Genomic DNA, 14899 nt, shown 5'->3' on the forward strand with positions numbered 1-14899 from the left:
TCGTGAACTATTATAGTTCACGAAAACAAAGTTTCCAATTTTTGTATCAGAGTGGCGTAGGTATTTCCGCTCCGCTTTATTACCTATAGATAAATTCAAATCAATATAGGTAGAACCCGTAGAACACGATTCGTGGCATAGAGCCGATAATGCAATGAAAGACGAATCATTTCCGTGGATTTCAAGTTTATTTAATCGATTTATTGCATGTCGATTTGACTTATCGGATTTGAGGAAGTTATATTCACGTGTAACCTTGTAAAGTTTACATCGATAACGTCGCAAATAAATTCTGGCAAGGGTTCTCATTGGGTCTAACAGGTGTTAAGGAAAGATCGATGTACTATGAAATTATATATATACTTAGCTACCCAGGAAATCAGATACTGTTTCAGAGTTGCCTGAATTGAAATTGCATCCAGCCATAATATGCTATACAATTTTCATCGCGACATAACTTTTCAAAAAACCTGCTAATTAATGGTACCCAAAAGAAAATTCGCACTCGAGAGGGGCAAAAAAGGCTGAGGGAAGGGTTGTTGAAGATGCGTTTATCTGTGTTTACAGCGTACCCACCTACATATGTGGATCATATGGCATAGAAAGGGGAAAAGGGTAAAATCAAGGCAATAGAACTAAGCGATGTTTTATATTCCAGGCAGGCTGATGATAGGACTCGGGTCCGGGATGGTGGGCGCTCCGGCCCGCGTTTACACTTGCGAAGTATCGCAACCGCATCTACGAGGCATGCTGGGTGCATTGGCATCTGTCGGGGTATCCACGGGTGTTTTAATATCGGTAGGTTTCTCTTTTCTTTTTCTTATAAATTATAAACAGACAGCAGCTTCGCTCCACATGTACAACTAGCAAATACTCCGCAAAAGAGTATTCTATTGTGGGTAGATAAGCGAAGCTTATACTATAGTGCGTTTTGACGACGGATTAAGCATCAATGCTGATAGTTTAATTATTTCATGTAGAGTGGCTTTTCGTAACAATAAATGATTTCCCTTTTAATAACTAATCAAGTATTATTATAACTGCTTAAAAATTTGAAATACAAAGACATTCCTTAATTTATATACCTACTTGCAGATACACAAGATAAATATGTGTCTTTTTTTGCGACATGAACGGAATTCGGCTTGTTTGCTTACACTTAGATTTATACATATGAAGCAAGCAAATACACGTGCATTTCCTAACAACAGTTGTCTTTCTGTTTTACACTAAGCGTCATAAAGACAAATAAACGCTTTCATAACATTATGTATTAATTATGCAATGACCGATGTTTACCACCACTATCGACTAATGAACACCCCATACAGACCGATCGTGATCTCAAACAAAAACGTCACAGTAATGCTAATTGACCAACAAACTACGTTTGTTTCTTAATCGCGTCGACATTATGCACAATAGACACGCCCACAGAACGGCTTTGTAATATATGCTAATGAAAAAATACAACGCTTGAATGTAGATCATCTTCGTAACGATGTGGTTAATATACTTGTCGGTTCCATTGAAACACTGATATTTCTGCTTTATGTTATTGACATAGGCTTTTCTTCTGCATACTATTGAGTAGGCAATTTCCTTACATTTTTGACTATCATTTCGACGAAGGCTAAGCCTCCACAATAGGCTATGAAAGAATGAGTGACGCGAAACAACTTTAATGAGTAATGACCAATTTTTCACGTTGTTAGGTACATGGTTGGGTGTTTCTTGAAATTAAAACTTTCAGTTTAATGGGTTTGTTTCTAAAGGGGCCCACTGATTACCAGTTCGCCGGACGATATCGGTCTGTCAGTTAAACGCAAAATTTGACAGCTCCGAACAACTGACAGGCTGATATCGTCCGGCGAACTGGTAATCTGTGGGCCCAGTAAGGGTTTGTTTGAATAACGGTGACCTGTCAAAGTGTTTTAATATAAATGACAGCTGACCATTTTGTTTGAAAGGGAGTTTTACTGTAAAACCCCATTTACACGGCGCGAGAACTTGCATGAAATATTTGATACATTACTAACGACAGAGTACACAAACCGCAATGTTACGAAAATCGCATGCCAGTTCTTGATCTGTCTAAATGAGGCCTTAGATCTCATTATTATTTATTTTGTATAGGCGCGCCTACCAGTGATTTGACTTCATTCGGTTCTATTTTTGGCAAAGATTAGCTACGAAACCACTACGAAACCTTAGAAACGTAGTACCTATATGTTGTTTACAACTCTACACGCTCCAAGTGACAGATACCTTATATGTATAACCCAGTAATCGAACGGTTTTGAGCCCATCCATTACCTTGTCATCCTATTGTTGTTTCAAGGAAAACTTCGTTACCTTAAATTAGAATTCACGTTCAAGGCCGATGCTACGCTTCCGTAACTAAATTTTACGTAATATTTTTCTGCTCAGCAACTCAAACAAGTACTTTTTTGCTAGAAATTAAATTTTCCGCACATCGCGTAGAGAGGGAAAGTCACTTAAGTATTATTTTACGCGGCTTCTCAAATTAATAATAAGCTTATAAATTTAATGTTCCGTTATTTAAAACTTATAAGAGTAAAGTTGATTTAATTTATTTAGTACTTGCTCTTCTTTTACCTAGCTAGAGTAGTAGTAATGTGCCTCGTGCCTTTCAGCAGTGGGGAGACACTCCTGACTTCGGTCGAACTCGGCTCCGTTCGGCTCAGCATTGCTCCGAGCAATTATTAGGGTTGGCACCACTTGACTTCCTTCTGCGTGCACGACCACAGATAAGAAAATCACTTGAATTTTGACAACCCTAAATAGCCGAAAGGTATAGTGTTATATATTAGAAAGGGATAGCATGATTCGACCCTGAATTGCTGTCAAACTTCGGATTTGTAGGAAGTGTCCTTTCTGTACGGTAGTACTATTATTTCTTCTGTGCTTTCAGTCCCGCCATATCGCACGGTATGGCCAAGATACTACTTAAAAAACAGGTAGAATCTGTTGCTTTTCGGCAAAAGTTTGACGGCCTTTAGTTTTATGTGAATGACTTTGGTCTTAAGGATGAACATTTTTAAAGGTTCCTTTTTAAATATTCTGATGAATGATAAATCTGATGAATTCATTGTTTTATTGTAAGTGCGAATTTGAGTAGATTAGTAAGCAGCAGTACCTACATGTAGCAGAGTACCTAGAATAGAGTGTGTATTATTCACAAGACTTATGACTATTTTGGGATATTATTAGAATTGCAAGCAAGACGTACTATGTTTATATACATATTGAGGCAAAGCAATACATATGTATTTTTATCACGATATTCCATTCACCAAGGACTTGCTAATTTCCTTAGCAAGTTCCTCGTGAATATAGGTAGATATTATTTCAACTATAGGTAATTTTTTTCTCTTTAGCCGCAGTCCTAGGTACTATAGATGGTCAAGCAAATCTTGTCAGTAGAAAAAGGCGGGAAATTCAAATTTTCTATGAGAAGATATCCCTTTCAAATTTGCCGCCTTTTTCTACTGACAAGATCTGCTTGACCAACTTTATCTAGGGAATAATAAAGATATAAAGAAGAAGAAATAAATTTTTATTTGTTGTAAATTAATGCAATCATGCTTAAACTTAATACGTTGGTATTCAAAGGGATCAAACAGAATACTGTTGTCAAGTTTATTTACAGTTCTACTGTGTTATCTGTGATATGACAAGGATATCTCGGTAATAAAACTTGTTTAAAAATATTGTATTATAAATACAGTAGGTAATAAGTTTGTTTCACTTTGTTTCATTGAGCTCGTTTTCGTTCAAATCTTCAGGGCATCTAAAAGGTGACAAACTAAATAACTTATTGTTACCTATTTGTGAAATATTTCGTATGTGCTATGCGACTGAATGAATCTACGATTAGGTTTCTATGATTCGTCGGTTCAATTTGTTATACGATGATTTTATTAATTTATATGTAATAAATTATTGCACCTTCTAAGAAGATATAAATAAAATCTATCCACTCTCCACTTGTACATCTTACCCTGTGCAATCCCTGGTATAACAACTAGGTACCGTAAAACGGGGTCAACAGAAATCGCGGGGTGAATAGAGAAATTTTGAACATTTTCTTTCAAGTTGTTATATTTAAAAACGTACGTCTCTAAAATTAGTTTTTTTTTGGAATGCGTATATAGTAGACTATTTATTCTCTATATTGATATCAACAGAACTTAATCAAACTCCCTAAAAGTTAGATTTTATTGACTCTAAAGTAAGGTCTCGTTGAGGTAAGAAATGAAGCCTGTCTGAACTTTGTTCTAGCGATAAATGTTTTGACATTAACTAAGTAAAACTTAGCTAACCTGGCAATATAGTAGGTATCTGTAGTACCTAAATAATGAATAATATCACTAATTTTCTCTATAAAAAAAGCATTTTTTTTGCAAAAAACTAATAACAAGCAATTTTACGTGATAAAGGGGTCAGTGTACACGCATATGGGGTGAATAGTTACGCCATATGGGGTGTAAAGACACACCTTGGGGGTTAAAAGACACGCCTTGGGGGTTAAAAGACACGAAAAAATAATTTTGTGTGAAATAGCTGTTTAACAGATATATATACTATTTGCCAATAGAGTATCAACAAAATAATGACCAAATTCGATGCCTATGACAACTAAAACTTAATATTTCTATTCACCCCTTTCTTGTGTCTATCGACCCCGTTTTAAGGATACGGAGAAAACAGGTAGTTTTCTTTGATTTTCTCTGAATTGGGTGGGTAAAAATTTATTTCACAAATGCAAAATCGAAGAACTAACCAAGCCTCAAAAAATGATATCAAAATATTTACTTATATCATTTGTGTTATTGACGAAAATTGTGCTTGAAGTTGAAAATCGTGTCTTTTCACCCCGTTTTACGGTATGTAGCATAGCAGACACTAAATAACCGAAAATAACCGATTTGCATTCCCTAGCAGACACTAAACAGAACCCGACGTTACATATTTAATTAATGCTAATTGAATGCCAACGCAAGATTTAGTATAGACCTATAAAATAAAATTTGTCGCACACGTAAGCAAATAATAAAATCATGTACCTAAATGTTGTTGCTGAACTGTGCAAACAGGATATTCGTGATAACAACATTATATTGGCGGTGATTACAAAAATATATATTCTTAACTATTAACAAGTCAGTCCGACAGCTACTTACTTTACTTATACTTACGTACTGTTTACATTCATAGAACTTAAATTCGCACACCTCCGATAAGGTCCCCAACCCAACCCGGTTGTTGGAGATTCCGTGATGGTTTATCAATAAAATACCATATTTGTAGTTCCTAAGTATATTGTACAATTTGTACACTCAAGGCAAACGATCAGAACAGAATTGTCTTGATGATGAGCTGATGAAAATTTAAGTAAACTGTTTTACTTGTACCTATGACTTTTCCGCCTTATTTACAATGTGATAAGGTACCTAAACGCATGCCTGACATCAACCTTGCTCTTAGGTTACTTTCAGCTTCGGGTGGTATTCCGCCTATAATGTTTTTTTGTCCAATGTGTATTTTGTCTCACATTTTGCTTAATGAGAGAGTGAGACGCATTGACATGACCAAATTGGACAGATGGAATACCACCCTTAGGTGCGTGTCATATAATACTAGACGGGCCCGCAGCTCCGCTCGCGTAAATGAAATAAAGAGTTTGTCTTATGTTTAGTTAAATACCGATATTATTATGTATTGAACCCTGCTAGGGTTTATAACTGTGATAGGGACTTCTTATTTGTAACCGATATTTGGATTTCTTTCGCAAATTCTCAAAAAATGATGTGATTTGATAAAAGGCAAGATTGTATTTTTTCATCTACGTACCTAGGTATTTATTTAAAACTTGTTTCAATATAAAATTATGGGGTTGCATTTGAATTACGCATTATAGGGAGGGGGGAGGGAGTAGGAACCCCCCCCGAACCCATCCCCAAAGTTAGGAAATCAATAGTTACCACGAAAATATTTTTTTTATTTTTTGAGGTTATGTTCAATAAAACAACCAAAGCGTACGAAAGGGTAACCAATTTGGAATTTCGTATACATATTTTTTGAGCACTTTGTCCGTATACATGTTTTTGAGCACTTTGTCCGTATACATGTTTTTGACCACTGTATTTCTTTTTTGACAGCGAGTCGGGTGTGTTGTGAACGCAAGATACCTAACACTCCTCCTCGCTTCGCTCGTCGTCGTACCTAACGGTGACTCTGGCACTGTATTTCGTTCCGTCATTTCCGTCACACGTAATTTCAAACACTTATAAAAAAAAACGACGCGTCTCCTAGACACAAATCGGGTGTCGTTTGAAAGGGGTGACCAACTCCTATAAAATGCCACCCTTCCCCCCGCCCCTCCCTATAATGCGTGATTCAAATGCTAACCCAAAATTATTATTTATTTTTATACGCCCAATTGCAAAAACGTTCATTAGATTAATTTCCGCCTTAAGACGAATATGGATGGAATATGTACGACCACCGCCCATAAATCGCATTTTCATACAAACGTAAATAGTCCCTATTTCCCTGTCTGGATATTGACATTACTTACGACGGCTACGGTGACGCAACGACCGAAAATGAGTCCTGGCTTCCGACACCAGATCACGCCATGTTTCCCGGTCTTGCGATAGCTCTCGCCAGTCGCCATGGCCGAGGTTGAGCAGATCTTGAGCAACCCTTGAGCTCCAAAATATCTGAGCATGCACTTTAACTACATTATAATTTACATTGTTCAGATATTTGTGAATACCTCGGCCGTTACGATATATCTGATGGGGACTGTTCAGCAAGAAGAAAAAATCAGAAAACAGTTCCCGAATTGGTTATATCTGTAAAGTCATTAAAGTATACTTATCACACACACACATTATTACGGGCACCATCCCTTGAACTGATATTTTTGGCCCATCTCGGCAGCCCGTTCCCCGGACGAATGGCAATGTTTGCCGAAGCCGTGAAAGTCAATCTGAATAATATAACTCAAAAAGAAATTGAAAACATTAAAATACAAATGGCGGAGCGGAGGCAGAGGCTGAAGCCCTAAAGCGCCGCAAATATGCTGGTCTCTCTAACAACCACATATTTGCGGCGTTTGCGGTAGAGACCCTAGGGCCGTGGAGCAGCGACGCCCATATCCTCTTCCAGAAAATAAAAAAAAATTACTGGAGACCTCGGGTGACCCTAGGGCTGGCTCATTCCTAGGTCAACGAGTAGGCATAGCCATCCAGCGGGGTAATGTAGCCAGCCTCATGCGCACCCTTCCGCAGGGCACAGACTTAGGGGACCTTTCATAAGCCTTTCATATTTTTTCTATTGTTGTTTAATTTTTAAGTAGGTTTATTTTAATGTTAGTTTAGTTTTGTAGGTAGTTTTAATTTTAGGTTACATTTATGGTATCTTCTCTGTTGTATTTGTTAACAAAAACTAAACTTGTATAATATTAAATATCACATCCGCCAAAAAAAAAAACATAATTATTAACACGATAATCATACGATAATACTAATTTGTTTGATAAGTCATTTATGGCATAGGTAAGTCACACGTATGGTTATAGACTAAGGTTGAGGTTGACAGCACCTTTTATTTTACTTCGTGTAATAAAACGCCGCAATAACTGTATACCAACATGACAAACATAAACATTGGTATGTCTGTAGCACTACATCAAATAATTTTGTCTGTACCACCACCGAAACGAAACTAACCGAGAGTTGCCGAAAATGGTCGATCATCGTAAAATGAAGATTGTTATGAAATTTTCTTTTGCTTATTGTAAATTAAATACTCATCGAAAGCGATAGTTTTTATGCTCTAGTCTATTCTCATATTTAGATAATAGATTTAAACAGTTTTTAGGGTTCCGTACCCAAAGGGTAAAACGGGACCCTATTACTAAGACTTCGCTGTCCGTCCGTCCGTCCGTCCGTCTGTCACCAGGCTGTATCTCACGAACCGTGATAGCTAGACAGTTAAAATTTTCACAGATGATGTATTTCTGTTGCCGCTATAACAACAAATACTAAAAACAGAATAAAATAAAGATTTAAATGGGGCTCCCATACAACAAACGTGATTTTTGACCAAAGTTAAGCAACGTCGGGAGTGGTCAGTACTTGGATGGGTGACCGTTTTTTTTTTGCTTTTTTTTTTTTGTTTTTTTTTTGCATTATGGTACGGAACCCTTCGTGGGCGAGTCCGACTCGCACTTGCCCGGTTTTTTTCTTATCATACGTGCGTCGTATTCGAAATACGTGTCAAAAACTTTTATAGAAATTTGTAAGGCGCCATCTCGCTTCTTCGCTCGTTTTTTATCCCGTTCTGGTTTTTCGATTTTATATATATGATGATGCCATGTCCCAATATCATACCTATCGGTAAAAATGGGCAAACGTTCTATACTTATACATATGTATGCTAAATTAACATAAATACTGTCGATAGCAGACTCATTGACACTATAAAGAGGCCATATAATGGAAATGAAGCGCGGTTCACAATTGTTACAAGTGTCTCTTTAATCAAACTGCCAAGGTCATAGCGTAGATGCCTGTTACTACACATGGAACGATGGTTTAATATATATCCTACTTCTTTTATTAGGTATTATTTTAAATACTTCTTCATATTTTATTATACAACTTCATATTTTATGTGGTTTATATGAGCTAAGCCTTTATACTTTTTCTCTTGCTGAAAACATGATTGTTTTCTATTTTCTAATTCATCGGTAAATTATTGAGAAGCTTTTGTATATTGATGTAAAGTTTAAATAACACAATTACAGTGTTTTATTATCATAATTAAAACTAATCGTTTTGTCTTTTCGTGTCTTCATTCACTTTTAGTGTAGGTTGTAGATATCGAATACCTAAATTTTATTTAGTATGGTTATATCGTTTAAATATACATTAAACAGACAACATTATTAAATTTAGACCTTGCATCATTCCAGTACGTGATCGGCAGCATGACAGCATGGAACATCCTAGCCGGAGTGAGCGCCATCGTCCCCATGCTGTCACTCCTCGGCATGCTGTTGCTGCCAGAAACGCCCAACTACCTGCTGTCCCATGGCAATCGAGACCGCGCCGAGAGCTCGCTAGTGAAGCTGCGTGGGTCCACCTGTGACATCGACGAGGAGATACAGAGGATGATCGCCTTCAAGGAGAAGAACCATGTAGAACCGTGAGTGTTTCTTAAGAGTTTAACCATGGTACATGCTGACAGAGACGCCCAACTTCCTGCTGTCGCACGGCAAGCGACACCTCGCGGAGAGCTGACCAGAGAAGCTCCGCTGCTCCACCGGACTGAGAATAAACCATCTATCGAATGGTAACTCTTGAATCGCGGGGAAGTCCGTGTAGCGAGTAGAATAGAAAAAAAATAAGGCTTTACAATACAATCATTTACATTTATAATGTAGATACGAGGGGCAGGTAATAAAAAGGACCCGTTCTTTGAAATGACAAACCTGCGCATTGATAGAAATGCAAGAATTATACTCACAAATTTATAACAGCAAAGTACAATGTTCAAATTGCTAGTAAGTAATAATTTACAATAAAATTTATTAAGGGAAACCAATGTATAAATTAATAAATTAAAGTATTCGCTATGATCATAACTGTAACCATGAAACGAAATGTGATTGTCGTGTCTTCATGGCACGTTATCTTGGCGTTGTGTTGTATAATTTATGTACACACCGGACACTTGTGTAAATATGAGACGATCTATGAAATTGTGTGAATGTTAACTGACAGAAAATTTAATATGCTTATCGTAGCATTAAACTTAACCAAAACGTGTCACTAAAACTTTCTGACTCAATTCATTATAATGCTGGAACAACCTAATGTAAGGTATATACAAAATTGAACCCTATCACTTTAAAACAAAGTTTAAAATCATATGGGAAATATATTCCATTTGCTCTAATAAACGGCTTAACTTATCACTACGGATACACATTGATTTCAATCCAACCTTTTTGACATTTTCTACCTCATAAATTGTCACAAATTTTTTACTGTTAGCTTCCCAGACGCACCATCTAGAGAAAGATCTCTTTGAGTACCTACTTTTATTTAAGTATATTAAAACGTACACGTACTAGTGCTCGACATGCTAATGCCCAATAGATGACACCTTGATGTCACCCCTATTGACAATGACTTAAGTTTCAAGATAACATGTACGGGGACGGCGTCGAGCACCAGTACGTTTACCTTAGTATTCATACCCAAGATTACACTCACATTTGACTAAAATTGACGCACAGATCTCAAAGGTTTACGATGGCATTTGATTAAAATCAAAATACGTTGATTGTTCCAGGTTATCGAGTGTGAAAGACTACATCAAGGCGCTGCTGTCCCCGTCTGCGCTGAAGCCGTTTGCTATCTTGGCCGTGTACTTCTTCATCTACCAATGGTGCGGCGTCAACACCATCACCTTCTTCGCCGTTGAAGTCTTTAGGGTAACTATTTAAACATACTAATCTTGTCCACTTTGAAGTCTGTTTAAGCTAACTCTGCACCGATTTGACAAGAGACAAAGGGTGGATTAGCCATAAAGGTATTTCAAATTGCTATTATTGTGGCGCTGCCGTAGCGTAGCTTAAAAAATAATTATTACTATATTATGTTGCAATTCCGTTTGACTGTTGCTCGTTGATGCGTCATCACATAAACGTGGCTAAAGGGCTAACGGCGTATTAGGTATAACTATATTTGTTGCTGCCTTTATGTCAGTGGCGGATTTGCAGTCTTTGCCGCCCTAGGCCCCAGGCCCTGTAGCCGCCCCTTTCTCAGCACCCATAATATTGACTAGGTACATTTTGAGTTATTTCTTGTTATCATCATTGAATTTTTTGTCACAATTTGCCGCCCCTAATATCTTGCCGCCCTAGGCCCGGGCCTACTTGGCTGATGAGCTGTAGCTACCCCTTTGAGTTGAAGGTCTTAATATGGCGATTGATACCTCCGTAGAATCGAATACTTGCTTTATGCCAAGAACTTGGGTTTGGGAATATGCCTAATTAACTAAAATTTAAAATTATGATTGCAGGCCTCAGGCGCAACCAAGGAGAACCAGTATTGGTTGACAATAGCTATGGGCATAGTGCGGCTCATATTCACGGTGGTCGGTTGCATACTGTGCCGGCGCTGCGGACGGCGGCCGCTTACATTCGTCTCAGGTAGGCGATACTGTTTATAAGCTTAAGCATCATGGAACGGAGGCTTTGCGGTGAATTTTTGATATTATGGGTTAGGTAAATCCGTGCTACTTTTACATTAGAGTATTTTAGTCGCGCGATTTTCATCGATATGCTGCGCCTCCGTAGTATATAAAACGGCTGACATGAACATGCTTATGTGCCAGATTAACGCGCGAATGGTGTCAAAGTGAGATCAAATCGACATCCATTTGTAAGTTCGAATAGGCCTCACCAGACACTAAAAAAAGCGGAAGTCCCTTTTAGGGTTCCGTACCCAAAGGGTAAAAACGGTACCCTATTACTAAGACTCCACTGTCCGTCTATCTTCTGTCTGTCTGTCTGTCACCAGGCTGTATCTCTTGAACCGTAATGGTTGAAATTTTCACAGATGATGTATTTCTGTTGCCGCTATAATGACAAATATTAAAAAGTACGGAACCCTCGGTGAGCGAGTCCGACTCGCCCTTGTCCGGTTTTTCATAAATATGTACCGTCAAAATACCCACACAAATTGTATCATTCAAAATCTAGTATTATATTCAATCGATTCATTATTATTTTCAATTAGTGTGCGTATTTTTTAAGAAATTGCCAGGTGAATAGGGATTTTAAGTTTTGTCCCTATTCGGAGTGAATAGGGACAAAACTTAAAATCCCTATTCACCCTGGTTGTAATATTTTATGTTTTTATTTAGCGGTGGGCTGTGGCTCGACGATGATCGTGCTGGCGGTCTACATGTACTTCGTCGAGCAGTGGAAGCAGGCCGGCGTCGCGCCGATGTACGCCTGGATCCCCGTGGCGGCCATCTTCATATTCATGATATCCTGTACCCTGGGGTACCTCATCGTGCCTTGGATCATGATTGGCGAGGTGTATCCCACGCAGGTGAGCGTTCGCACACAGTGTAAAGGATGACTCACGTCAGACCGGGCCGTGGCCGGGCCGGAGCTCCCGGCGCTTCGTTTTCCATGGACCACGTGATCACCGATCAGCCGTCATAGAAAATGACATGTCGGACGCCTCGGCCCGGGCGCGGGCCGGTCTAGCGTGAGTCTTCCTTAACTTGAGTTTAGTTACTTATGTTATGTTAGGTAAGAAGAACTTAGTTAGGTACTTTGCCCGGAGCAAGAGGAACAACATGAGAATACCTACAAGTGTTTCTCTCGCCCCAGTGTTTTCTTTTACCCTATCTAACCTTATATAGAATTAAATAATAATAATTTGGTCCTTGTACCGGATGCTCCCTTATTTTCGTCGTCTAGTTTTGTTCTAGAACCTCGAGTCCGTGTGGGAGCTCCATACTTACTTGTCGTATCACTTAGCGGGGCGGACTCTCACCGAGCACAAAGAGACTTTTTTTTATACACCGTGTTTTTATTGAATTCCGTTAACTTCGGGGTATAGTTAAGTACGTTTATAAGAACTAAATGGCATAGTTAATTTTCAAAAAAAAAATTTTTTTTGGTTTCTTTTTTGTTTTTTTTTTTTGTTTAAAAAGTAATTAAATGTAGCATATAGCATTGTTGTAACACGGGCATTACATTTAACTCAACCAAACAATTGAAATCTGTGACATATCAATGTCATTTCGTACATCAATCGACCGAGATTGTACTTAAGTTTAGTAACAAATGTATGAACTCATTCTAAACACTAATCAATATGTAAGCCAGCCCTAATGCAAGTGTACACGCTTGTAGAGGCCTTATAGGAAAAAAATAAATTATGGATTATCTCCGAAATGGACTTAATTAGAACATCGGTGTCTTTGAGAAAGTTACTTGATTTAAGCTCAGGAATGCACCCTTGAAATTAACGGAAATCAAAAAAAACACGGTGTATATATTAGAGTAATTGATTTGAATCAATCGGTCCTAGCTAGTTCGGCCGTTTGCTCTTAGTTTCAGTAAGAGCTGTATTGGTAATGGATTGCGGTGTCTGTTTAGTGGTTTTGGGCAGCACAAAGATAGTGGCTTAGTTGGTATTAGCTTGGTATTTTATTCAATTACCTGATAATATCTTTGTATTTTTTGCAGGTTCGTGGCATAGTGGGGGGCATGACGACGACAGCTGCCCATCTCTCTGTGTTCTCCGTTGTCAAGACATTCCCTTTTCTCAAGGATGCGCTCAACTATTATGGCGCCTTCGCCGTTTACGGTGCCATGTCTATTGGTGGTGAGTTTTACTAACTATTTAGGTACAATATTCCTAGTAGGACTTAGATAGACTACCCATCCCTCTCTAATTGATTGATTGAGTTAGAAAAAGACGGGTAGTCTATCTCGCGGTTGAGATACTTCAGATAACGCCTACAAATAAGTGCGCATAGCGCATCATGCGTTAAAAACAATGCGTGGGCCGCGACCTGCGACTAGGCTGTCGTAGAATATCTGGGCATCGGAAAAGTTAAACGGAAAATAGATGTAGAAGCCAAAGTACCTAGGTATATACCTATAACGTGGCCGATCATAAAATTCCTTAACTTATAATGAACGAACTTTACAGCTGAATTTTTAGTCGTGCAGTTTGTTAGAAAATACCATCTACATTCACATTATGCTACAGTGTATATATATATGTGTGTGTATGTACGTGAAGTATGGACAGAATCATCATTGTTTTTCCAATAAACAACGTTGGTGAATTAAACTTTTTTTATAATTACTTGATTATAATATTTAAGTATCCTGTGTTTTTTGTGTTCCAGGCATCGCTTTCTTCTACATATTCCTACCTGAAACGAAAGGCCGTACTCTTCAGGAAATAGAAGACTACTTCTGCGGCAGAACTAAAACTCTCAAACAACCCAATAAGACCGAGGGCGCGTTATCAACGTAGTACAAATTTTATATTTCAAATTGCATTTCGTGCGTTTCAGTCAGGCGTTTTGTATGTTATGTTCTCGAGGTAAGGAAACGTTTGGTAGACATGATCTTTTTCTATGCATTTGACAAACGATTTAAATGCTAAGATATTTAGCGCCAGGTATCTTTCAGTTAATGTAAAAATCTATCAATAGTTGAAATATATTAGAACTACCTACCTACAGCTACGGAACCGCCGAACCTCAGAAAACTACCATTTTATAAATAGGTATGATCACGCTTTCTTTGTGAAGTACCTACAATGTAAAGTATATTATGTTACCTACGTCACTGACTCAGTAAATATTTTAAATGAATGCATGTATAAGTACGAATGAAAATTTCCTTCTAACTTTAACACAAATGAAACAAATGCCTTACATACGTAAAGTACGTCTACTTAACCTTTATATTGTAGGTAAGGATCGTGTAGAAAATAAAGAGATTTAAACTAAACAAGTATTATAAAAAATATTCCTACGTTTAAGTAGTCACTAGTCTACTGGTACACCTTGTATAGAGTTAGCAAAAATGTGCCATTAAACAAATATTTTATTAAGATTTTGTTATACTTACAGTTTGTATTTGATTTTATATTAACATATGTAGCTTTCCATCAGAGAAGGGTCCTTATGCGCCATCTGCAATAAGGACGTTTCTATCAGAATTTCTGTTGACATTTCAGATGAAAACGTCCTTATTGCACTTGAAGCATAAGGACTTTTCTGTGATGGGCAGCAACATATATTCCAATGG

At 37.8% G+C, this 14899-nt stretch overlaps 1 protein-coding gene across 2 annotated transcripts in view; it reads left to right on the forward strand.

The window, feature by feature from the left end:
- The window catches only part of LOC134793529 (facilitated trehalose transporter Tret1-like), a 33551-nt gene extending 18652 nt beyond the window's left edge, over positions 1-14899 (forward strand). For both annotated transcript variants that reach the window (XM_063765128.1, XM_063765127.1), the window contains 7 exons: positions 659-798; positions 9011-9243; positions 10396-10537; positions 11128-11257; positions 11974-12164; positions 13316-13454; positions 13987-14899. In XM_063765128.1, coding sequence (XP_063621198.1) covers positions 659-798; positions 9011-9243; positions 10396-10537; positions 11128-11257; positions 11974-12164; positions 13316-13454; positions 13987-14117 — 1106 coding nt within the window. In that variant the 3' untranslated portion in view covers positions 14118-14899. The remainder of the gene's footprint in view (positions 1-658; positions 799-9010; positions 9244-10395; positions 10538-11127; positions 11258-11973; positions 12165-13315; positions 13455-13986) is intronic.

Source organism: Cydia splendana, chromosome 9 (genome assembly GCF_910591565.1).
Source record: "Cydia splendana chromosome 9, ilCydSple1.2, whole genome shotgun sequence".
In the NCBI taxonomy this organism is placed as follows: domain Eukaryota; kingdom Metazoa; phylum Arthropoda; class Insecta; order Lepidoptera; family Tortricidae; genus Cydia; species Cydia splendana.